This window comes from Propithecus coquereli, unplaced genomic scaffold (assembly GCF_000956105.1).
Source record: "Propithecus coquereli isolate 6110/MARCELLA unplaced genomic scaffold, Pcoq_1.0 Scaffold5, whole genome shotgun sequence".
NCBI lineage: Eukaryota > Metazoa > Chordata > Mammalia > Primates > Indriidae > Propithecus > Propithecus coquereli.
In genome coordinates, this window is record NW_012150840.1 from 1,854,199 (window position 1) to 1,879,387 (window position 25,189).

The following is a 25,189-nucleotide window of genomic DNA, read 5'->3' on the forward strand; positions in this document are numbered from 1 at the left end:
TGTGAAGGGAGTGCAGTACATGAGGATCCATCCTAGTTTTCAAAGTTTCCTCCATCATCAGCTTAACAGCTATCCACACACACAAAAAAAATACCACACTAAAGAGTAGAACAGGAAATAGAATATAAATGCCACTTCCAGTTATGACTGGAACATAAATGAGCATAAGGGAGGTCTTAAACCTGAATTCCAGCCAGGATACCAGGATTGCTGATACTGTTTCCAAAAGAGCTAAAGAATATTAAGGTGAATTGTGTGGTCAGAACTTGAGGTTTTATTTCTCAGCTAAGAAATATGACATGTTAGAATTCTCTTCTCTTAATGGATGAAAGACTATAATTTCAGCTTTTAACCAGTTGATGTGCTGGGTCAGAAAGGGCTAATGCTGGACTTACAAATAATAGTCTACTTCAAATTAGTCTTCACAATATAAACTAGCCTGTGAACCAGGAAGGAGCTATAGATCAGTCTCCGGACCTTCTGCCTCTTACCCACTCTACTCAGGGGGGCATGCAATCACCAAAAGAATTTCCCGTAGGAAACCACAAACCCCAATACCTTTGGTACCACCTATGTGTCCTTCTGTACAAGGGTTGGCCCACCCCAACTCTGTTTAATTCTGAGAGCCAACGGATATACAACTGCACCAAACCACTGAATTTCACAATGTAACTTGAGACAAACTGAATCTGAAAGGCTATTTTATGGGTATTTTGCCTCCACTCCTGCAGGTAATACAATCCACAGTACACCCACTGGCTAGCAGTATTTGACTCTCCTAATCCTCATTACCATACTTCCTTTGGTATACTTCTCAAGGGAAGCATGGCTAAGAGCACCAGCAAAGAAAACAGGTCTTTCTTAATCATTTGTGTTGTTCATAAGAAGCATAATGGGGGATTAAAATCAATCTTGAGTCTTGTTTGTGAGTTTTGTTTGTATCTTCACAAAAATCTTGTACTTTCGTTGTACTATGTTTTATGTATCCATATTAGGTAATTATTCAAATCAAAATCTTCATTGTCCTGAAGTTATGTATAATCTGGTAATAAAAAGGGGAGAGGGAAGGACCACAATTATAATATTTGTCATGTGCATATGCATACGTTACTGTAAATTTGCCACCATACAATGCTGAAAACTTGAACTTTGAAAAATAAAGCATGTATTTCACTTCATTCCTTGCTTAGCTAAGCTAACTAATGTTGAAATTTTTACAATTTATATGAAATTGATTTATTTTCCCATTGTTTTTGGTTTTAATCAGAAGGAAAAAAAATATTTTCAACAGTTAATGGACCAGTCAGCTATCAGAATTGGCCTATAATTAAAATCTTAAAATGTCATACATCATGAAATATGCTCAAAACATCCAGTATGTTATGTTCTAAGCTCCCCTGAAGGCTAATTCATTTTAGATATAACTAATTTCCAGTGGAAGAGAATTCCCATACTTCTGAATATATTGACAGATAAGTCAGTTACACGGAAGCTAAGTGATTGAACAGGACCTACTGCCTCAGAGTTATGTATAAATCCTTTTGAGAAATTCTAAAATTGAAGGGCCTAGATTTCCACACTTATTTTATTTCACTATAATACGTCTGCAGAGTAGAAATAAGACTCTCCTCTTTATCCAGCCTTCAAATTCAGTCATATATTTTTTTATTTGAAATGACCTAAAGCTGATTTAGAGCAGACATGCCTTTTGGAATGCCCCGAGGCTTTTCGTTTCTTGAATGATATGCTAAGGCTTGGAATCTACCCAAACCTCCTTGAAGCACCCTCTGCAAAGTTTAATCTAATTTAAATCAGCTTATTCTTCAACATAAAATCTCTTTCTTATTTCTCTTTATTTTTTTTGAGTGAGCACATGAACATATTTTTGTGTTTCTAAACATGTGGATGCTGGAACAATTTAGAAAGAAAAAACACTAGATATTTCTTTATTCCAATCATGTTAAAAGCAGTGGCAGAAAAACATAATTCTGAGAACTTCTGGCCCTGGCACTATGCAGATCATTTCACAATATGCAAATGGTTAAGCAGCAATATAGTTACAGTTTCTACCAAATGTTTCTCTGATTATAAGACACATTTTTTTTTTTTTTTTTTTTTGAGACACAGTCTCACTGTGTTGCCCAGGCTAGAGTGCCATGGCGTCATCCTAGCTCACAGCAACCTCAAACTCCGGGGCTCAAGCGATCCTCCTGCCTCAGCCTCCCAAGTAGCTGGGACTACAGGCACGTGCCACCATGCCCGGCTAATTTTTTCTATGTATTTTTAGTTGTCCGATTAATTTCTTTGTATTTTTAGTAGAGACGGGGTCTCGCTCTTGCTCAGGCTGGTTTCGAACTCCTGAGCTCAAACAATCCGCCCGCCTCGGCCTCCCAGAGAGCTAGGATTACAGGCGTGAGCCACTGAGCCCAGCCAAAACACATTTTTAAAAGTGATGGACCTGAAGTCTCACTTTATCCTCTATCCATTTCTGTGTACTGCTTACATTCAAATTTTGGCTTTGCAAATAAAAGTAATATTAGAACACGTATTTGCCAAAAATAAGCATTTTTGTGGAGAAGTCCAATTCTGCAGGCCTAAAGCAGAGTATAGGTATATAACAAGGCTTTTTGGTAAATTTCTAAACATGCATCTACTCCCTCTACTTCGAGGAATTGTGAGTGTAATATAGAATTTTTGAAATAAATCAAAAAAAGTATTGAACTCTTCCTGAGCATATATGGTGGTTGACTACAAATTGATCAGCTTCTCTAAACTAAACATTTAAACATGTATAGTTTTTAGTTGGCCAGGATACTTTAAAGAAAGTAAAGATGGAGGAAAATGTAGTATTAAACAAGTGAATAAAAAATGCTTTTCCATTAATAACAATGAAATAATTGTGAAGGGAGTGCAGTACATGAGGATCCATCCTTAAAGACACCTACCATCCGCACACTCCACCTACTCTTCTAGGTTTCATATTTACCTTTGCTGGGTTTGTTCCTCCTATCAATAGTTCTCTGGTTCTACCATTGAGTCATTCTAAGGAGAAAGAGTCCCAACCTAATCCCAGAAGAGCTAGCTAGCTGCTGTGTGCACATACTCTCTCTCGAACTCTCTCTCTCTCCCTAACCCCTTTTACTCAAGACAATTTCAGCTGTGCATTTTACTTTCAATAATATCTGAATGAGAAAGTCTTTGAAATAAGAGAAGGATGTGCTATATGTCAAAATGAGCTATTCATCCCTGGTGATCATTAGAGAGTGTCACAAGAGAAGAAATGTACCCAAGAGGATCTTGCAAAACCCCAACTCTGGGAATTGTGTTCTACCTAAAGACTCTCCATCATTTCAGCAGCCCATTCATTTGCTCAAAAAATATTTATCATGTGCTATTTTATCCAGCACTGTATTAACATCAGCAAGGCATTAAATCTTCAAAGTAGTTTCTTATTCTACACTTATGTTGACACATTTAGGTGGGGCCTTAAATTCTCTACTCAGCTAAATGCTTTAGTTCCCTTCTAAGTAATTTGTCATTTTGGGGCACATTTAAGTGGGTTTTATTTTTCATCAACGGAATTCTACCATAGATGATGGTATCTATATAGAAGTTCAAATTATGAAGAATAGAGATAGCAAAATCCCAATTATTATAGAGTTAAATATCATTTCAGAATTAAATTACTGACGTTAAACTTCTAGATTCTAGACTCAGAGCTTCAAAAAATAAATTTCAGCTTTGGCTACCCTCAAAGGCTAATCAAACCTTAGGTCTCTAAAGGATAACTTGTGTTTCTTTTAGAGTTCCAGACAAAAGGAGGAAAAGGCCATAATCTGCCCTCACTGGAAACTCTAGTATCACAGGAATTTTCCCAGGCGGCTTTGTGGCAGTCTAAGGTAGGCTTCAAGCATGTTGTAACTACTATCCATTAAATGACCATTGTGCTAAGCACTTTACATTCAATACTTCAGCTCATTTTAAGCTTCCCCTGCAGTGAGGTATTGTAGCTCCTATAATATTTCCAGTGAGGAAATCGAGGCTCAGAGATGTTAGGTAACTTTGCCCAAAGCCACACAATTTGTAATTGTGTCTAAGTAATGTTGTATTGCCTTATTCTGCTTCCCTGGTCAATTCTCTCTGTAATGTGTTTCCACGTTAAGAAAAAAACAATCACCCGTGAAGGTTCAGGAGAGAGATGTGGGCTGATAACGCTGTCTGAGAAAGATTTCTGAACACAAGAGGAAAGAAAAAGAGAAATTTCTGAAAGAAAACAAACCAGTCGCAGCTGTTTGGGTTAAGGAGAGAAACGCCTTGAGGGGCCCTGGTTCAACTTCCTCCTACCTACCGTGAGGTTGCGCCTGCACAGGGCGTGGTGACTGACAGGCGACTAAGACCCACAGATGCATGGCTGCGTGGGGGTCAGAGAGCCAACTTCTCAACTCCCCTTCTCCCATTACGCTCACCTCCACCCCATCTTCCAGCCGCCGGCTGGGAGCTTCCACGCCAGGGCCGGCGAGGCCCGCAGGCAGATGGAAGCTGCTGACGGATGGGGGCGGCCGAGCGCGAGGGTGCTGAGTGAGGCCCTTGCGTCCTGGCCGGTCCGTCTCAGGATCCCGGCAGCGGTGGACGCCCGAGCTGGGCGCGCTCATCCTGCGCCGGCCTGCGAGGCCAGGTCGGAAGGGACAGCGCGGCCCAAGAGCTGGCCCGGGGTCGTGGAGCAAGTGGGGGCTGCAAAGGCTGGTCCTGGGCCTTCGCTGCGGCCCTCGGGGACCTCAGGGCCCCTGTGGCCTTGAGGCTGCGCGGCCCAAGCACATAGTGTAGAGGCCGCGCTAGCCTGTAGGGGTCCGCGCAGGGTCTGAGGCCGCGGGTTCTCCTTCCCACTCCGGGAAGACAGACTTAACCGTGGTGGCGGCAGCTGCCCACGCTGTCTGGGGAGCAGGGCGCTTGGGACGCGGCAGAGAAGCTGGCCCCGAGGGGCGCCCGGGCCTCAAGCGCCCGGCTCTCTCCCCGCTCTCCTCCTCCTTCCCGGGCTCAGAAAGCCTGCCAGCCGCGGCCCCAACCCTCCCCCCGCCTGCTCTGAGCTCCGCTTTCCCTCCATCAACTCCAGGCCGAATTCAATCCGAGAAAGCTCCTTTGAGCTTTTGTGTTTGCTGGGGGAGATGTGGGCGCAGGAGGGATCGCGTTACAACTTTCATTTCCTGAAATGTTTGAGGGAACATCCAGGGTTTTTATCCCCACATCAGGCCGGGCGATGGGCTCGGGTTTCAGGCCTTGTCACTCAGCTGTCACCAAACAAACGAAGCTCTCAGAGCCCAGGAGAGGGAGAGCTACCTGCTATTCATGACCCCTGGAGCAGGTGATAGCTCATGGGAAAAACAGGTAGAATTAATCATAGGGCTGTTCTCTGTTTCCTCTCCTTTTTGGCAGATCTGCCCACAGTGTGAAACCTATCAGAAAACAAATTAACTCTTTCTTGTCCCCCAGTGAAACTAAAAATACGTTTATTAGAAAACTAAACACACATATTCACACCAAATGACAGTATGTGAGTTGGAGGAAACATCTTGCATCCCGCTCCACTTTGCAATTTCTTAGTTTGTGGGGTTCCCGTCTTGGTAGGACTTGGAACTTGGGAGAACTGGGAGAGAATGAAGCATCGTCATATCAAGTCCTACCTACTGGAAGGAGACCCAGGTATGGTCCCTGAACTCAGATATATTCCAATATCTCCTTCCTGCCTGGGTGTCAATGCAGGTGGGCTTGATTCTAGTTAAAGGAAAATCTCTATTCCAACAGGATTTCCTAAGAAATGCCTGTAAATGTGAGTTTCACCTCCTCCCCTAGACTCTTCCCTAAATTAATCATGTTGAGCATCCATGTTGGGTTCTGCGTTAGAAAATCCAAAGGCTTTCAAAGTTTCCCCATTCATTTCAATTCTAATTTAACTAACTCAATTCTAACTTAAATTTTAAAAAAATTACTTCTTGCCTTAGTTGAACTAAAGCTGAAAGGTCAGCAGACTGGTGTTCTTTGTTTTTTTAGAAACTCTTTAATTGCTACTTATAAAACATAATACAAATTTTAAATTATACATTTATTTTCTACTTTGCTCTACTTTTCCTTTTTCCATATTTCTTTCCCCTCCCTAGAAAATAAGAAGAAAAGAGGAAATTCATCTAGATTTGCTTCTAAGATATCTTGATATTAGTTAACCAAGACAGCTTGGAAATCTTGAACTGATTTTGTAATGTAGAAATATGGTAAGGGGCCTGTCTTGTCATTCTGCCTTTTAGTTCTTCCATAAAAGATTCTTTTTGTATGAGAAATGGGGAGATATACTCTATATGTAAAATAATCCTCCTGGCCTTCTTTATGAAGATTTTGTCTGTTTATTTTGAAAACAGCCATTGGTTCCAGTTCCCAGAATTGATTTTCTTAGATTAGCTATTTGTACTCAGAGGTAGAGCCCTGAGCAATATTATTCTTCAATTAAAATCAAGAACTTGACTTTAGGAGGAAATGCATTATGTTTATATAGCATCAGCAATGCATAGAAAATATTCACCCCATATATCTGAAGACAAAGTTTCAATTGTTTAAATGTTCTTTTCACTTCATAGATACTAAGGCATCTTGATCTTCTATCTAGCTTCATTTTTTAAAAGCTTGTAACCTACCATCATCTTCAAGGCATTTTAAATAAATACAGAGCTATTGCAGTCTTCCTTGCAACCACCTCTTTGACTTAGAGGTAAAATTACCTTTTGCATAGTATGGAAGACAGCTATGTCACCCTCAAAATGTGCATTTTCTCTACAAGCACTGTAAGTTTCTGCTCCCCTCCATCACGGTTCCCAGCACTACCACACATACCAAAAAAAGCTGCAAAAGTTAAGGGAGACATTACTGCATGTAGATGTTTACATTTTAATATATTATCTGTGTTAGAGCCAACCAAAAATGTCACTGCTATGTGGGTTTGGCTTGTTCAGTGTTTTGGGGAGGGGGTGTTCACATGCCCATTGTCTTTTCCTAGTATTAGGACCATTTGGATAACTGGCAACTCAAATTAAAACTGAGGTATTGCAAAGTGGCTAAAGTCTTGTCTCTTGAGGGCAAAGAAAGAAAGAAGAAAGGAGAAAGAAAAAAAGGGGAGAGTAGTTGAGTTTGTAAAAATATTAAGATCAAGAAAAGGACATCTAGAAACTTGATTTTACAGGCATTCTGGCTGGAAACTGACAATTTTCTATCAAGGATACCCACTCACCAGTTCTAGGAAATGTTAAAGAATATTTCAATATTCTTCTTCAAGAATCCTAAGACATTCAATGTAATGGTTTATGTCAGTAAAAATATGTAGTCTAGGACTATATTTTCCTTTAGGATCCCACATGCATATCAGCTCAGGTCCTGAATCACCCACCACCAACTCCCCACCTCCCCTCCAACATTGTTTCTTTTATAAATAAGCCATGGCACTTAAAAGCTATAAGCAATTTTAAATCCCAAATTCAAATAAATTTTGTAGCAAATTAAAGTAAATTTACCTGTGTTAATCCATGGGCGTTTCTACTTGGCTCCACCTATGTCAGTCCCATATATTTATCTTCTAAGTTGGGGTCCGAGGAAAGACAGGGGACCAGATGATGGTACACATTTCCATACCTTATTATAGTAAGTAAAGGGCCAGAATCTAAACATCTGTCTACTTAATTTCTGTCTTTTTAATGACAGTGAAGAAAGGAGAATAACCGGTATCACCTAACAGTATTTTAATTACAGTTGAGTAGACACTTCAGGTGGGCAGTGAGTGTGTGTTAAATCTGAAGTCAATTTTTTTCAAAAATAAGATTGCTCAGGTTTTGGTTTTCGCTTTTTTGTTTTTGTTTCTTTTCTGCGTTTTCTTATTTGGCCACAGAAAAGAATGTGATTTTTGAGAATATTTTAACATTATGAAAGTTAATGAGCACTTTCCCTAAAGGGGGGAGGGTGCAGAGGGGAGATTCCCTCATAGCAAAACAGATGGAGGGAATAGACCTTAAGGTGATTGTACTCTACCTGCTGAGAACTGAGGTCTCTGCTGTCCTTTAACAAGTTAAAAGGAGAAAAGCTTAAACTCGGATTGGAGAAGAGACAGGAGTCCACGTGCCTCAAGCAGTCTCTTTGTCTTTGTTTTTAAATGCTACTGCAGTGTTGTTTCTCGCTGTCTGAAAGGACCACAGCGTCTAAAACCCTGATTGTCATCCTCAGTGGGAGAACAGGTTTCCAATTTCATCAGCTGGAACAAAATTGTGTGAGTGTGTACACTGTTTAAAACACTAGAGAAAATGTGGCCTTTCCAGGGCAGCAGTTTTTCTGGGTAGACAAATAGCCATCAATTCGCCCACGATTTTGATTTTTTTCATTCCTGGCTGGCTCACCCATCTGTTATCTAACCCGTTCCCTTTAGAGACTCTTCCCAGATGGAGTTCTTGGATTCAGTCAGAACGAGGGAGAGGTCATCATGACCTTGAGGGGCTACGAAGTCCTCACCTGGCTAAGGTGGCAGAGTATGCATGCAGGATATGGGACTGAGTCCCGGGGAACCTGAGTGTGAATTGTCCCTGGGGGCGAGGTGGGCAGAAACATTAGTTCCACTGGCTTCGGGCGGCTGGAGAAGGTGGTTTGAGAATGTTTTTAGAGTCTTCTCCTGGGGAAAGCTTGTAAAAGGGAGAAATGGCTCGGAGAGAGCACGTGGGATGTAGGCCACCAGCAACCTTCCTCACCTTAGTCGTGACCTAGTTGTCCCGGTCAGTGCCAGTAGCCTCATCAAGCAGAGCAGAATGTGGGCAGAGTGTGCGCCACAACAGCTCTACCCGAAGCGCTCTGCGGGTCTCAGCCGGTGCCTTCCCCCTGGGGCCGGGGCTGTGCGTGGGAAAGAAGCCGTTGCTCGCCGTAGGGCGCCGGGCGAGGGGTAAACACGCGACCCAGCCCCGCCAAGGAAGCGGAGCTCACTCCCGCTCCTCCTTGAGACTCTAGAAGCCAGGGCCCTTTCCCCAGCGCGAGAAGCTCTAGCGACAAGCCCAGGAAGGGGCGCACTCTCTGGCTGGTACCTGTGTGCTGAGCGCACGGGTGAAGCTCAGAAAGCCAAAGCCAAGGTCCCAGGAAACGAAGAAGGAAGCCGGCGGTATCCGAAGCAAGGACGGCGAGGAATAGGCAGCAGGACCTAGGCTGCCCCCCGCCAGGCTCCAAGGCCTAAGCCGTCTGCTCTGTGCCCCGAAACGCGGTGCCTGAGAACCAGGGAGCACTCACACCTGCACCCGGGCCAGGGAGCGGCACGCAGCCACAGGGCCTGCTCCGACCCCGCAATCGTGCGTTCGGCGCCGCTCACGTGCCCGGCCTGAAACTTAGCTCCCAGACTGAAAGAGGGCGACTGGGAGTTGGGCCTGAGAATTGGCCTCAGAGAACCCAAGACGACGACAGCTGTGTTGTCCGGCGAAGCTCAGGCGGGAGACTCCTCCTTTGGTCTTTTGAGACCAGCCTGGCAACCTCTGCTCTCAGGGACTCCGCGGGCCGGACTATTAGGGCCTCCGCCTGGAACTGCGCTATGGTCCGGGTCCTGAGATGCGCGATTCTCTCTGAAGGGGAAGAAAAGGCTCTGCCCTGGTAGGGAGCAGAGAGCAGCGGAGCCCGAACTTCCCGCACCTCCAAGGGCCCGATGGCAAGAACGGACTCCGGAGTGTGCGGGTGGCAGGAGAAGCTCTCCAGTTCTCTACAGCCAGAGAAGCACTGAATGCCAGCCTCCGGATCCCCAACCTGGAGTCCTGCCTGCAGGGTTTGCCAAAGAGCTGCAGGCGGGGGCTGGGGAGGGGAGGCGTTAGGAAGTGAAGCCCCCTCCAGCCTCGGCCGTCGCGGCCCTCACTTGCCGCCGCCGCCGCAACAGCAGCGCAGCCGCCACAGAGCAGAAGAAAGGCCGCTTGGCGCGGGTTCGGTGCCAGGTGCCTGGCTGGCCCCCAGCTTGCGGGGGAGAGCAGCGTAACAAGGGTCGCTGCTCAGCAAACTCAGAGCTCGCCCGTAAGCTCCAACGCCCCTGCCTCTTCCTGGAAGCTTCCACTCCAGCTCGGGGTCAAGACCAAGCTGTCAGTCCAGAAAACAGGTTCAAGACTGGTGGTGCCCGGCCCCGGCGCCGCCTTTCTCCTGGCCTGAAGCTCTCCGGGCTCTTGAGTCCCCACTACCTGCTAAGCCAAAAATTCGGGAACCGTGGGCCTCTGAAAATGAGGAAGCTTCGTTCTCAGCCAAGAGGTCAAGGCGAGAAGGCAGAGGGGACCCAAACAATCATGTTTTCCGATTTAAAACGTTAAATGTTTTTGTTTTTACCCAACTATATTTTGTCATGTCACTTGGCAAAATGCTGTAAGGTTTCGTCCTAAAAACACTTTATAAGCTGTTGTTCATTACTTTTGGCCATCGTTATGAAATCTGTAGAGGAGAAACGAAAAGTGACTTTGGACACAGTTAAACTGCAACGCCGAGAAGGTGAATTGGAGGTCCCTTAACAGCTGGTTCTCGAAGATTTCCTCGAGGGAAAAAAAAATATGGTTAGTTTCCCCTAATGATCACTCTAAAGTGATTGCCAAGAAAATTCAAAGCAATATCCAGCTTTCTCTCCTCCTCTTGCTTGTCCTTCTTTTAGCAGACTGAGCCGAGGATGACGGAAGAAGGCATATTGTGCAATTTCTTATTAAACACATCTGGAATATGCGCGCTCTGGATCTGGTGCCAGGGATTTTACAAAGAGTTTATGGCTGTGACAGAAAATTGTCCTTTTAACGAGTTTACAAGCAGTAATCACGGGGGCTTTTAAAGGACGGGCCCTCCTGCTCCTTGCCAGATTTGCAGACATTTCCAAGATTCACCAACCAAGGGAGCAGGAAGTGGGCCTGGGCACCCTGGGAGACAGAACTTCCACAAGTCTAAAATTATGCCAAGCAGAGCTGGAAGAGTGGGGGGTAGTCATCGGAGTAGGAAGAGAGGGCATGTAAGAAATTAAAGTAATTGGTCCTTCCTTATTTTCCAGAGAGATTTCCGCAGCTCCTTTGAAGCCTGTCAGGGTCATTGAAAGCTATCTTTGTGCAGGGTGTTTGTTTTGGGGAGTGAATGTGAAGAATGTGCGGAGATTCCCTGTGAGAGCCCCTCCTGCAGAGGGTGGCATTTCTCCGTGGCCCAAGACAGGGAGAATAAACACCCTAGTGACTTAAATAAACACTGACTTAATGATCCAAAACACTAACAGGGGAGATTGGAACCCTGAGCTCCCAACCCAAATGATGGTCTCTGAGCGGCTGTGTGCACATCTGTCCATCACTGAAGGAAAAAATGACTTTGTAAGTAAAAGTCACTACAGTTAAGTACAGTGAACATTTCTCCCTTAAACTCAGTCAAAGCCATTTGACAGTTTTTAAGAACTTTGTGATAAGAAGGCTTTAATTTCAAACACACCTCAATTTTCTGGATCCCAATAGGAAGGATAGGTAAGAGTAAGAAAGAAATACTATATTAATGGTGACACTTATGCATAGGGAAAAATCAAAATTATGAAACTGTCATGTCAGAAAATAAATAGACTCTCCCTGGGGAACAATATTTTACAAAGCACAAGCAAGCCAATCCTGTTATCCTGAGTAGAATTTTAATAAATAATGCCATTTGTTTCACTAATTTTAAAAGCTAAATACAGAAGATACATCATTTTGCCCCAGGCAAAAATAATATGGAGCCTACATGATTACTGGAATTTTTCTGGACACTATCCGGCAGCACTGCAAAAGAGCTCCTGTCCTGCTGGTCTGCTTTCTATTTGTACAAATTAATTCACAATGTCTCTATCCTTGTTTGAGTTCCCTTTTTTTTTTTCCAAGCAGATAAATTATTTTTACTTTCACAGTCTTGTCATAAACTTGTTAACACAAAAGAGCTGAGTTAACATATGAATGCTGTGGAGAACAGCTAGTGGTAAACAAAACTGCGTATCTAAATAATAAAAATAAATAAATACCCCGACTAAATTCACTCTTTTTCTGTCATATAATTAACCTAGTCACTACTCTTGGTTCAGATGATGGCCTTCAAAGTACCCTGCAATTCATAGCCACCATTAAGAAAGCAAGAAGACTATTACTTTTTTAAAAAATAGGGCCCAATGACAGCAACATACAACTCACCTTTTAGAAACAGAATCATACTCCTGGTGTTCTACTAAGTTTTAATTTAGACTAGTTTAGGTACAATAGAAAAGAAACCTGAAAACACATGCTGTTTTAGTAACAAATACCAGGTTGCCAGATTTGTAGGCATACTTTTGCAAGCTAGAAACTAAGAACAGGATAAACCCTTAACAGGAGTAGGCTACAGATGAAAGCTTTGAGGGCATGAGAAGTAATGGCATTCAGGAAAGTGTTTTTTCACATTGGTACATTTTTAGAGTTTGTCATTTAAAAAAAAACCCAAGAAAACAAACAACAACCAAAAAACCCCACTAAATTTGACAAAAAATAGTTGTATTACTAATGGTCACCTCTATTTCTAACTGCCTCACATAGACAGCATTAAGACATTTAGGCACTTGTTTTTCCCTCCTAATACTGTTATTTTAATCTACATAAAATTGTTTAACACTAAATATGAAAAATGTAAACTTAATTTTTCCTCATCAAAAAAAGTTATAAGATTATATTTTTCCTATTCACCTTAAGAATGCAACCAGTTCCTCCCAGGCTGGAGGCTCATATTTTCACTATTTTCATCTCCCTCTGTTTCTTTCTCTCTCTTTCTCTTCATTTCCTTTTCCTCTTCCCAAAACATTTCTCCATAAATAAATTAAAAGGAAATAATTAAAATTCAGTTGATTTGTAATTCCTGTTCGATTAAAAAAAGAAAGACTACTGAAGCAGGAGCATCAGTTGCCCAGAACCAGACTGAGTGACTGGGTGCTTTTGTTTGTTTGGGTTTTTTTCCCCGATCTCTGCATTGGGACGGGAAATGCAAAAGTGGAAAGAGTCAGAGAAAAGAGGGAGATTAAGCTTGAAATCACTGTTGGTTTTGATTTTTAAAAAGATATTTGTGAAAGTCCACCATTCCTTTATGCACAAAGAACCCCAGAACAAGCTGCAAAAATGTTCCTGATTTCTATTTACAAGTGTCCCTAGTCGCTGCGGTGGTTGCTGCTCCAGCCATCCCTTTGAGGCCCCAGTCCCTCCCCACTTAGGACCCCAAGTCCACCAGACTGGAGGTAAGGGGGCCGAGCAGAGAGTCCTGGAGCTGATGCTGGTGGGCCTGTAGGCCGTGGCTGGGCTGTGAGGCCGTTAAGCCTGGGAGAGAATAGTTTGAGCTCCTGGCATGGCCCATATTGCCCTGCAGCAGAAGGACCGAGTTCTGGTCTGGACTTTGGGGAGGTGAGAATTCCTCTTCTGAGCTGGACATGAGCGGCTTGCCCCCTTCCAGAGGAGAGAGTTGATTCTGCTTGTTGGAGGAGGAGTTATTGTTTTCGGTGTTCTCCCTAAGAAATAGAGGACAACACCATATGGTTAAAAAAAAAAAAAAAGTAGGGTGAAAAAAGTGTGAGATGGAGGGAGGAGAACTGGAAGAGGGAAAGGGCCATTGTGCAATCTGTCACCAACCCAAATGGAGGAGCTCTGCCCTCCCACCCATCCCCGAGGGTCATGGGGGAGGTGAGGAGGAAGAGGAGTTGGGAAAAACAGGGGTCTACGACAGAGCCTGCCCTTCCCAGCCAGGTCCCTTTCTCTTCCATATTTCAGGAAGCCAGATGAACAGGGTTTATTTGAAACAAAAAATGTGTTTTAATTTTGTTCAAGCAGTTACTTTAAATACGTATCAACTAGCACCATATTTAGATGTAAATAAGTTTGAAAATCTTCCAATAAATGGTTGTTGGTGATAAAGAAATTATCAGGGTACAAACATAGCGCCCAATGCACACCTATTTGGGGTGAATCAAGTGAATTGCCTGTTCCCAACTGAGGAAACAAACATCGAGTTTCCTTGCCCCTGCCCAGAGGTAGTGGTTTCGGAGACACAAGACAGGTCAGGGGAAGTGGTGCCCAGAGGGGCCCAGCGACCTGAGTAAACACAGGGAGCGCAGCCAGTCTCTCTGATTTCATCAGCGAGTGGGCCCTCGGGCCTGCCTTACAGGATGGCCGTTTTGAAACTAAAGGCTAACTGGAACCGTACAATCCCTGTTCCTGTGTTACTTGCTCACTCCTCAGCCTCTCACGGCCCCTCTCAAACACCCTGCCACCGCATCCCAACCCACCCTTTCCCGGCAGGGGCAGGGGAAACTCCGTCGCCCCGCACAGGCAGTGAGCCGGCGCGGCGCCCCGGACGGAGCGTCAATCCGGGCGCTCGGTCCCAGTTAACTTCAGGATTTCGCTGCCCTCGCCGCTTCCTCCTTCCGAATGCTCGCCCGTCCTCCCCACTCCTAGCGCCTGCCTGTCTCCCCCTTTCTCTCCCCTTACCCTCACAGTCTCTCCCAGAGAGACCGTTTCAGTTGAATTTATCCTTGCTCTGTGGTTTTCCACCAGAGGGGAAGGAAAGAGCAAGATCTTCGGCCCCCGGGCTTGGAAGCGAACAAAGGAAACCTAGCCGGCCCCTGCGCTCAGGTTTCCCCAAAACTCCTTGGCTTTGAGAAGCGCTCTCCCCGCCACAGCCGCCTCCCCGGGGTTCTCGCGAATCTCGGTCGAAAACCACAGCGAACGGGTGGAGCCAGGCCAGGTGGCCGACTGTGTTGATGCGAGGAGGGGACCGGCAGAGGCGAATTTTTTAAAATACTGCCTTCTGAGCGCCAGTGCAAGAGAAGTCTGCGACAGGAGACCCTTTCCTCCCCCGGGGCGGCGGCGCGAGCAACCAGAGCAAGGAGCTGCAGCGCCGGTGACCACGCTCAAGGGAGCAAGACGAGGATCAATTATTTTGGGGCTTGGGGCACTGGGAAGTGTAAGTGCAGCACCAACTCTCCCCAAAGCTCTCTTTTCGGTGTATTTCTTTTAAAGAGTCCTCCCTTTGTCCAGTTAGTGCAGAATGAAGAAGCGACCTCTCATCCAAAAGACTACCAGAATAGAGCGAGAGAAGAACCGGACGAGACTTGGGGCAGAGATGTCTCAGGCCAGCTTCACCCCGCTGGGGAGCAAGAGGAGAGAGGTTCACAACCCTTAGCTCCCACCGAATCCCTTTCCTAGCCATACCAATCAACATTTCCCTTCCCGTCGATTTAGAAACTCAACTCCACCCCCACTCCTCACCGCAGCCAGGCAGGGAGACATGAAAAACAAACCTAGCGCCAATATTTCCCGACACACACCCCAAAGAAACCCACACGCGGGGGCTCAAAGAAATTGAGGCCCCATCCCTAGCGAGCAACCTCAGAGTTCATGAACTTTCTCTACAGTGCCGGGGAGGCCTGGGCGCCGCCCCGTGGACGGGCTCTGGCCGGCGGGGAGGACTTGGTGGCGGTTGCCTGCGGGGGCGGAAAGGGATGGAAGAGAACAGAAGGCTTCCTGGGGTCGCCCGAGCCGCGGGAAGCATGCCCCGTACCTTTCCTTGGCCTCGGCGGCCCGGTCTCTTTGCCTCCGGTTCTTAAACCAGTTGCTGACCTGGGTGGTGGTGAGGCCGGTGGCCTCGGCCAGCTCCCGCTTCTCACGCGGCGAGGGGTAGGGGTTGTGCGCGTACCACTCCCGCAGCACGCCCCGCGACTTTTCCTTGAAGCAATAGCTGGTCTCCTCACCGTCCCAGATGGTGCGCGGCAGCGGGAATTTTCGGCGCACTCGGTATTTGCCCACGGCGCCCAGGGGTCGACCACGCAGTTTCTCAGCCTCCACGTAGTGCGCCTTCAGCCACAGTTGCTGCAGTTTGGGGTGGTTGTGAGGTGAGAACTGGTGGCTCTCCAGGATCTTGTAGAGCTCGCGGAAATTGCCGCGGTGGAAGGCGACCACCGCCTTGGCCTTGAGCACGCTCTCGTTCTTGTGCAGGTGGTCGCAGGCGGGCAGTGACCACAGGAACCTACCCAGACGCTCCAGGTTTCCTCCTTGTTGCAGAACCTCGCACACGCACGCCACTTGCTCCTGCGTAAAACCAAACGACGGCAGCATCGACATGGCTGGGGCCTGCCGGGGCGCACAGCCCAGGCGCACGCGGAACAGAGCAGAGTCGAAAAAGCAGGGGGCGGCGGCCGCAGGGAGGGGGGCGCGGCAGCTGCTAACCCCCTCCCTAGGCTGTGCGTAGGCGAAACAGCGAGTCGGAACTTGGGAGTCAGCGGCCAAGGAGGAGAAGGAGGAAGAGTGGAGAGCGCGCTAGACGCAGAGCAGCCGGCGCACTCTGCAGCCTTTCGGGCCTTGCCGGCTCCGACCTCCCGCCCGGTGGATGCTGCTAGTTGCCGGGGAACTTGGTTTCTGTTCTCCCCGCAGCGGCCTTAAAGCGCACAGCGTCCCCAGCACTCTGATTGGCTGCGGGCGGCGCCTATCCGGGGCTGGCCAGCCTGCGCGCCGCCCGGCCGGGCAGCAAGGCCGCGCCGCCCCGCGCGGGGAGGGCGAAGCTGCGGAGCTAGAGCGGGGGAGGGGGGAGTAGGGAGTGGTGGGAGGGGAAGAAATAAGAAAGGTGTGAAACGAGGTGGGGTCGGAAAGAAGGAGCCGAGCCGGGAAGGGGGGGCGGCAGGGAATGGGTGAGAGCGTCAGGACCCTACAACCCGGGCCCCATCTCCAGGATCACCTAAGGGGAACTCCGCACATCTCTACACAAATCAACGACTCCAATTCTAAATTCACCTCCTCCCTCTCTGCACTCTTGTCCCCATCCCTTGCAGACTTGCCTTTTCCCGGTGAGCTCATATTTAATTACCTTAATGTTGGAATGAATAAATAATGGATTGATGAATAGCTTATGGAGCGCGATAAATAATACAAGAGCAGACCAAGGTCCCCGGCTGCAGCCTCTGGAAAAGTGGCTTTTCTCCGGGTTGGCTTCATCTGGAGGAGCCCAACCTAATTCCCCCACGAACCCTCAACACCCTCCAAAGGGCACAAGTACTCCCACCTGGACAGCGTTTTGATTGCAAAGGGCTGACACGATTTGGGACCAGGGGAAGAGCTGTTTAGAGTCTACTTGCTGAACAGGTAGAGACTTCGGAGGTTCATTTGTGATTTGGTATCTTAACGTTCTATGGTTTAAGCCGACAGGATTCTGTACTCAGTTTCCCCATCTGCGCGGTTGCGTTTTCCAATGCCACCTCTGCTACTGAGGAATGCCGAGAAGCTTTACTTGTTATTAGCAAAAATGCTTTGGGCACCTCATACGAAAGGCGCTGGATGGGGTGTAAATTAAATAAAACTGTGCCCAGCTCCAATAACCGGCCGGGTGTAACATAATCCTTGCCCTGCTCTGAGAGGGACACTGCCCTCAAAGCGAGGACGACAGCGGCTCCGAGCAGAATTAAATAAGGACGGGTGTGTGTGTGTGTGTGTGTGTAGATTGCTGGCCTATTTTGCTGCCAGGGAATGAGAGATGTCCTGCAATTTAAGTCCCATCATCTGCTATTTTGTTTATGTGTGAAGAATGCTTAGTAAAACTGCACAAACAAATGAAGCTGTAATTATCTTAAGCCTCATTTGCACACCTTGTCCCAAAGCAATTATTAAAAAAGATTTTGAAAACAATTAGCCTCTCTAAACAAAGATAATCTATTGTCAGTAGCTGAGACTGGCAGGAGATAAGAACAATGTGTGGAGATAAGGGAAGCCGAATGGTGGAAAGAGAGTGACTTTATGACTGCACTTATCTCTGATTAGATAAGTTCAAAACAGAATTCTAAGTACACTTCAAAAATGCTTTTGATTTCAATGCACCTTCTTAGTAAGTGGTGAAGAACAAACTCTAGGCTCTTTAAACTTGCTTGTCTTCTTTAAATATGTTTTGATTCCTTCAGCCAAAGAGCCCAGCACCACAGAACCTTTTGCATACTGAGATGTAAATGAGAGAAGAAGCAGTGCCTGGGTTTCCACTTGTATTATTTATATGGTTTTAAAATAATGCACCAAGTCCAGTGCACCCTGCAACATACATTTCAAACTCATAAAGGGTTCCCACCTTAGCGCTGCCACTTGGGAGAGTCCAAGCAGACAGGAAGCTACTCTGCTGAACTCCCACATATGCTTTCTGCATCTTTAAAATGCTGCATATCCCATGCAATTAGACCTTGGAAGCAGATGCTGATATTTCATTACATTTAGGCTTATTTTTAAAATGCATTTAATGGGTGTGTATTATTTCAAAAGAGCCCCTGCCACATGGTGTGCCCAGTGACTTACTTTCTAAACTGGAAGGCTGGCACTACTGAGCCCAAAGCCATGTGTCTGGTAATTTTCCCTTGCTGTTATTTTAGTGCTCATGATGTTTCAGATGAAGTCTTAAGGAGCTGCAGTGTCCTGCCAGAAGGAATGTCTCTGCTTGGAACAATCCTTATTGACATGGCAGCTGTGTGAAGACCGGAACGGAGGCTTAAACCTGGCTCTAAAAAATCAGTTAATACCCTAAACTCTGGAGCAAGTGCACACAACTACATGGGGTGGAGGGAGAGTCTGTAAGCACAGCCACCTCTCTTGAAAGACAAACGGTATGTTGAGTACAGAGAGTGCTTTGTAATTAACAATTTTGTATAAGGAAACGAGGCATAGCTTGGACAAATAAGGGCAAGTATAAATTTACGGGGGATGACAGAGAGCAGAAAGATGGCAATTAGACACCAATGCGACCATTTCTTTTCCGGCTTCCTCCAGACCTCCCTGCCCACTTCTTTTTATCTTTCTTCAAAAGGAATCAGGACGTACTAGACGTTGGCGACAACTGGGAAGAGGACATGTGGTTGCTGTGATTGGGGGCACCGGCGTAGACGAGAAGAGGTGCTAGTCCTCGGAGGCCGTGCGGGGCCGCCAACCTCCTTCCGGTTTAATCCAATAGGTCTCGTAACAAGAAAAGAAAAGTGTTATGCGCTTTGTACCAAGGAGTCTACCTGCTATTTCAATCCCTTGGTTAGGGGAACCAATTGTTATAAATGTTAATTATTGGCTCGAATATATAAGGTTCCCCAAAATAGAACCTTTCACTGAAAACCACTTAAAGAGGTAAAATGACATGAATTTACAAACCACATAAACCAAATGATCCATTTTAAATCGCACACAGAAAGGTTTGAGTTGTTCTGGTAACATAAAACCTTTGCTGTCAATGCAAATCGCACGAAAAACAGAGATACATCGGAGACTTAAAGGGAACGAACGACTTTAGCCAGCCGGCTGCTGCCCTGCCGCATCGCGGCTCCGGAGGGTAACGCGGCTGGCAGGGACGCCAGACACCGCGTTTCGGCTCCTCCGTGCTTCCTCTGTGCAGGTAGCCGCTGGGTGCGCATAACTGGTCGATGGAAAGGTCAATGCGAAAACATCAGGAGCAGCTAGGGTTTCTCAGCTGGGTTGACAACAGGCCTTGGTTCAAAAATCTCAGCTGGGACCCACTGGTTTCCCTTCTAGCTTGGAATGAGATGCTTTGAGGCTCCCGGCCCGTTTTCTTGGAATTCTGTCACCATCAAGAACGACGATGGGGGTATTCTACTCTACCTATAGATATTTGGAAAGGGAAGATATTGGGAGGTATTTCTTCAATAAATTAGTGTCGTCGCTCTGGGGCAGTGTGGAGACTCCCCAAGTCGGGGGTGAAGTGATAAAATTCATCTTTTTCCTCTGCCCTCCACTCTTGGGAACCCTGGGTCCGATGGCCTGCGTGGCGCCGGAGCAGCCGCCCACCTGCCTCCTAGGGGACGCCGCTCCCTGCGAGGTCTGAATAGGCCAAGGGCTCAGGCAGGGAGATTTGCGGACCCACAGAAGAGAAACCCAAAACCAGTCCATTAGTAAATGAGTTTTGTGTTGTCAAGGTTCTTTCCCATCCACTTGCTGTTCTGAAAAATAGATCACGTTTCGTTATCTTTAGTGGGAATCTGCAACGTGACACCGGATCCGCACGGCCCCCGCCTCCCTTCCTCCCTCCCTGCCTCACTATGCCTGGCGGAGGGGAGCCGGCAGGCCTCCTCGGCTTATTTCTGAACAATAAGGATTTGTCTGTCCCCCTAGTGTATTTATATATGTATGGAGGGAGGGAGTTTTCTCCTGGAAGCGGAAAGCGTGCGAGCAGAGCCTCCCGCTTCCTTGGTGCGAGGACGTTGCGCTGGCCCAGACACCGGGACACCGCGGCCCCCCGCCCACACCTGGACAAACAGAGCCTGCTGCGAGCCCGACTCGCCGCTAAAAACCCTGCGGCCCGACCAGCTCCTGAAAAGATCATCCTCGTTTTGTCCTGAGGTCGGAGAAAGGAGAGACAAGGAGAGAAAGACAGACTGACTGAATGACTAAGGGACAGTGCCGGGAGGGAGCTCAGACTGGAAGGGAACAGACCCGGGGTGTGTGTATTCAGAGCGGTCCCTCTCTCTTCCTCTGTATGTGCGTCCTCGCATCTGTTCTCTCCCTCAGTGTGGGTCTCATTCATTTTTCCTCTATCTGAAAGAGGAAGCTCATTCTGTCTGCACGCGAACCTGTTTCTCATTCTTTCTCCTTATCTTTCTCTCTCTCCCTCCCTTTCTCATTGTTTCCTCATTCTGTTTTTCATCCTCCTCTTTCCTCTCTCTCTTCTCTCCTCTCTCCCTCAAGGCTCTGGGTGCCTGTGTCTTTCTCTCAGGGACTAAGCGCTGTGAGGTTTCACAGATAGATCATGCTGATGTCGCGCACCAAGCTAGCATGGGGCGGGTAGACTCTGAAGTCCAAGAGGAGTGCTCGGATTCGGTCGGTGGGGACCTTTTATGCCGAGTGGAGGCTCGGGCAAGAGGGGGGGACGCCCACAAGGAGGACAAGAGAAGGTGAATTGGCCACCTGGGGGAAAAGGGCTGACTTCAGCTGCGCTCTGAGAAAGCTCTAGCCCAGAGACTTGACACTCGCCAGCTTTGAGTCAGAAGACACCACTTGACATCATAAGCCAACCACCTATCTGGAAAGTGGAACAAGAGTGTTACAAGAATCAATTCTTAAGAATTTAAGAAACTCTGGCCCCCTCTCTTTTTGAATATCACCTTAGGGCAAGTTTACAAAATGAAACTCTCCAAGAGTGCTTATCTTCCATTGAATTTCCAATCAACTTTTTTTCTCAACTAATGTAGATCCTGAATACCACATCTGTCTAAGCTAAGAAGAATTTCCTTTTGGGAGGTGAAAGCCTGCAGCTCCTCCTGTTCAGAGGAAAGTGCTAGTGACGGTAATGCAGGGTGACACTAAATAAACAGTTAGGGTGGACTGGAAAGATGGAGTTAATTATCCAGTGAGCTGCATTGCAGCTCAGACCATCAGGGGCTGATTTGTTTTGGCTCAGAGTCCAAGGAAGGAGACAAACCACTCTTCTCCACATCTCTTTGGGATCCTGATCATTCATGTCTCAAAACAAAAAACAAAAACCACTACCCAGGTATCACTGCTTCAAGTAAAATTTGGTTTATTACTCCTCTGCAGACTCTGCAAAAATGTCCACTCCATTGCCCCATAGCCCTGGAGAGAAGACCCAAAGCGACTCAAAAATGCACTCCCACTAGAGAAAAATCAAGCTGGAGTCCAAAATATTTTTTAAGGCCCAATGGTAAGGAAAGCAGACATCCAGCACCCCTCCGCATCCCTTCACTCGGATTCTTACAATAAATTTACAAAACTATGTGTTCATAAAAACTAAGATATTGGACTGGTTTTCACGATGGTTTTACTTCCATCTCCAAAAAATCAGGCTTCCTGAAATTTGAAATGCAGTTAGATTTATTGTTTTCGTGATTCACCGACTATCCGGTTTCCTCAGGTAAACCTGCACTCATATATAAATCCTAGTAATTTAAAACTTCTCCCTCCCCACTTTGCTCTTCCCTCCTCTCCGCCCCCCCTACCCCATTCTGATATTAATAATCCCCGGCTGCCCCTCTTTCCGGGTCATTACGGTACTGCTGGTCTCTAATCAATCCTAATGCGATGGCAATTGGAGTCCCTGATGACTGCGGCTCGGGTTTCTTGTAATGGCTCTACCACATTTTCCTGGACCTCCTTCTTTAACCTGAGATGCCAGGGGGACGAGTCCCTTCTCGGCTGCTGATTACTTCAAGATGTGGGGGCTGGTTTGAGCAGAAAGAGAAAGACACGCGCACAGCGTGGCTGCCACAGCGGGCTGGGCGGCTAGGGCAAGCAGACGTCTGCACGCAGGGCGCCGGCACCCGAATGCCTCTCCCTACTTCTTTTCTTTTCCCCCCATTTTCCTGGCCCAAACTCACCCCGGGGACCAAGATTACGGTTCTTAGAGCAGATTTTTTTTTTTTCCAGATGCGGAAAGGCCTAGTGGTCTCTGGGACTCTCTCCAGTTCTCGCGGGTTCCCACCCTGCAGTGTCCACCCAGGCTCCTGGGCCTGGCCTGCTCCTTGCTCAAGAGTGCACGCCTCTTCCCATTCCTCAGAGCCAGCTCTTCTTTCCTCCTGGTTGTTTGCTCCCAGTGCCTTCCTCCTCCCCAATTTTAGTGTTCGTGTCCAGATGAGAGACAGGAATCTCCCCTCTCACCCCCATCTCCTCCACTGACCCTTGCCCTTTCTCCCGTTCCCCAACCCAGCAGTGCCTGAAGCTCCCCAACCTGTTCCTGACCCAAAACCGGGCTGTGAGACAGAAGCGTGGCCTGGTCATGTCGAGATATGACCTCTTCTCCCCTGACACTTGAGAGTCGGTCGCTGGGAATCCCTAGCCTCTAGAGACAAAGGGCCAACACTTCTTTCTCGCTGTTGCCACCCGGGAAGAAGACCAGGAGTGGGAACTTGTGCCTACCTCCCTCTCCCGGACGAAAGCTCTCGCTTGCCTCCTCTACCCCCCGGTCCAGGATCGGCAGCGAGATCAGCACGTTCGAGGCATTTGTATTCTTCCATTTCTCAGCCTAAGCCATTTAGTGTAACCCGAGCCCAGGATAATTGCCACGTCTCTGCCGCGATACTTTTTAAAACAAGATAATGCTTCTGAATTGCGGAAGAAAGTGCTGCGGACAAATTGGGCGCTGAGCTGCCGAGATAGATCGCTTTGTTAGGGGCAGCCAGTGGTTTGTGACTCAATTAGTGCATTTCTGGGAGCCGCCTGCGTTCTGCCGCGGGGTCAGCTCGAGGCGAACTCCCCCGTGTCTCCTGGGAGCGGGTAGGAGTTCCGGGGGATGGGAGCACTTCAGGCCTGTACCTCTGCCGCTGCATATCCACGCCGTGGAAAATGTTTTTTGCGTTCCCACACGAGTACATTGTTTGGGTTCTAAGGATCCAGATTTTAACAGACAGACGTTCGACCACCTCTGTTCCCAAATGGGCCGCGCGGCATTTGTCTGAATTAACAGTTCTCGGAGCAGTGGAGAAAGAAGTGCTGTGTAGAGGGTGCTGCGAAGGTGCCCACTCACCCATGCCCCTCCGCGCGTCTCGCCCACTTGCCTGGGCTTGGACTTTGCAACAAGGTTTCCTACACCGCTGCAAAGCTCTCCTGGAAGCCAGTAGGGTGAGGCTGCCAGGAAGCAGGCGGACCACGAGGGACACTTTTAGGACTTGGGAGAAGGCCGTAAGATCTTCCCTTACCTCTGCTCAAGTTCACCCACCACTCCCACCCGTCACCCCGAGTGCAGGCCTGGGTCCACGTTTCGCAGGCCCATCCGGGGACCCAGGATAAGCCGCTCTGCCAGGTGAGCGCGCGCGGCCAAGTATCCGCGAGCTGGCGCCGGGGAGGGTTCGCCGCGTGGCGTGCTCGCGACCCCACCCGCTGGCCCGCAGCGTCCAGTCTTGGGGAGCTGAGCCTCACCCCAGCCCCGCCGCCTGCGCCAGAAACTCCCTCCCGGGGCCGCGCGAGAGCTCTCGGGCGCCGCGTCTGCGCCGGAGACGGCTCCGCTCAGTCCTGCAGCCAGAGGTCGCGCGATCTCGCCGGGTGCGCCGGAGGGCCAGGATGCGAGCAGGCTTCGGCCCCTGCTGCTCTCTCGGGTTATTGCCCGGGCGGTTTGTGGGGCCCACAGGCGTCGGGGCGTAAGGAAGGAGGGATAGGGCCGGGGAGGGCGGGGACCAGAAGGAGGCGCGGGGAGGTCAGCGGAGCAGGGAGTGGGCGCAGGCCCGCGGCGGGCGCGGCTGGAGGAGAGAGAGGGCGCTGTCTTCCTGGCAAAGGAATTCTCGCTTGGCTGGCAGGAACCGAAACAAAAAAACAAACAAACAAAAAAGAAAAGAAAATCAGCCCGGCCGACCCCCGGGGTGAAGAGCTCGCGGCGGGGAGGGCTCGGGTAGCGGAGCGGTTTAAAGCCCAGGGACCGCTCGGCCCCCCTAGGCCTCTCCAGCCCCACGTAGCCCCGGACGAGACTCGCGGGAAGGGAGTCTTTTTTGGCCTCGTTAGCTCTCCCCCAGTCGCCTTCCTTCAGGGCTGTCCCTCCCTCGCTTTTTCCCTTCAAAAACTGGAGGCTTCGGGATAAGAACGGCGAGGCTTCGCCGGCGAGTGAGGTGCCCCAAATTGCCCGAGGCAAGCGGGGGAATTTGGATCCTCTTTCATCAAGCGGAGACTGCTTTTCGGTTTCCTGTGACCTGAGGCTGGAAACCGCGACGCCAACCAATGCTTCACGTCGAAGCGCCGGAGCAATTGGCCTGCCTCAGTTTGGCCGCACATTGCCCAGGAACAAGGGATGGAAGACGCTCTTATTTACCGTCACCTATTGGCCAGGGAGCGCACGCGGAGACTAGTAAAGTCCCGGAGACAACTACTATCAACCGTTCTCCACCCAAATCCACAAAGCCAAAAATTGAATGCATATTAATTCGGGAGAAATAGCCATCCCTCCATTCCAAAAATATATACTTCTCTGTCATCTGCCAAGGATAATGCGTTCTTGCCTTTGCGTAAACGTAATAAACCAGGCAAAGCAAAACAAAAGGATCCCAGACTCACTTATCTTCTGTCTTGAAAGTTCCCTCTGGATTAATGGATGGTAAAGGCCCTCCTGGTTTGTACATAGATACTAGATCGCCTCCTTACACATCCGCCGCCAGAACGCCTCAAACTACGATCTCCGTTTGAATTTCCTGGGAAGTAGTGAC

General features: G+C 48.1%; 1 protein-coding gene across 2 annotated transcripts; it reads right to left on the reverse strand.

Annotated features, from left to right (window-relative positions):
* Positions 1-10,759: 10,759 nt before the first annotated feature.
* Positions 10,760-16,442, reverse strand: SIX1 (SIX homeobox 1). 2 transcript variants are annotated; one of them, XM_012656084.1, is made up of 2 exons: positions 15,645-16,442; positions 10,760-13,537 (listed from the first exon to the last, which is right to left on the reverse strand). In XM_012656084.1, the coding sequence occupies exons 1-2, from the start codon at positions 16,143-16,145 to the stop codon at positions 13,517-13,519; spliced, it is 522 nt and encodes a 173-aa protein (XP_012511538.1). In that variant the 5' UTR covers positions 16,146-16,442; the 3' UTR covers positions 10,760-13,516. The 2 variants fall into 2 exon arrangements, with proteins under 2 accessions (XP_012511538.1, XP_012511537.1); XM_012656083.1 differs by having other exon boundaries at positions 15,586-16,442.
* Positions 16,443-25,189: the final 8,747 nt, after the last annotated feature.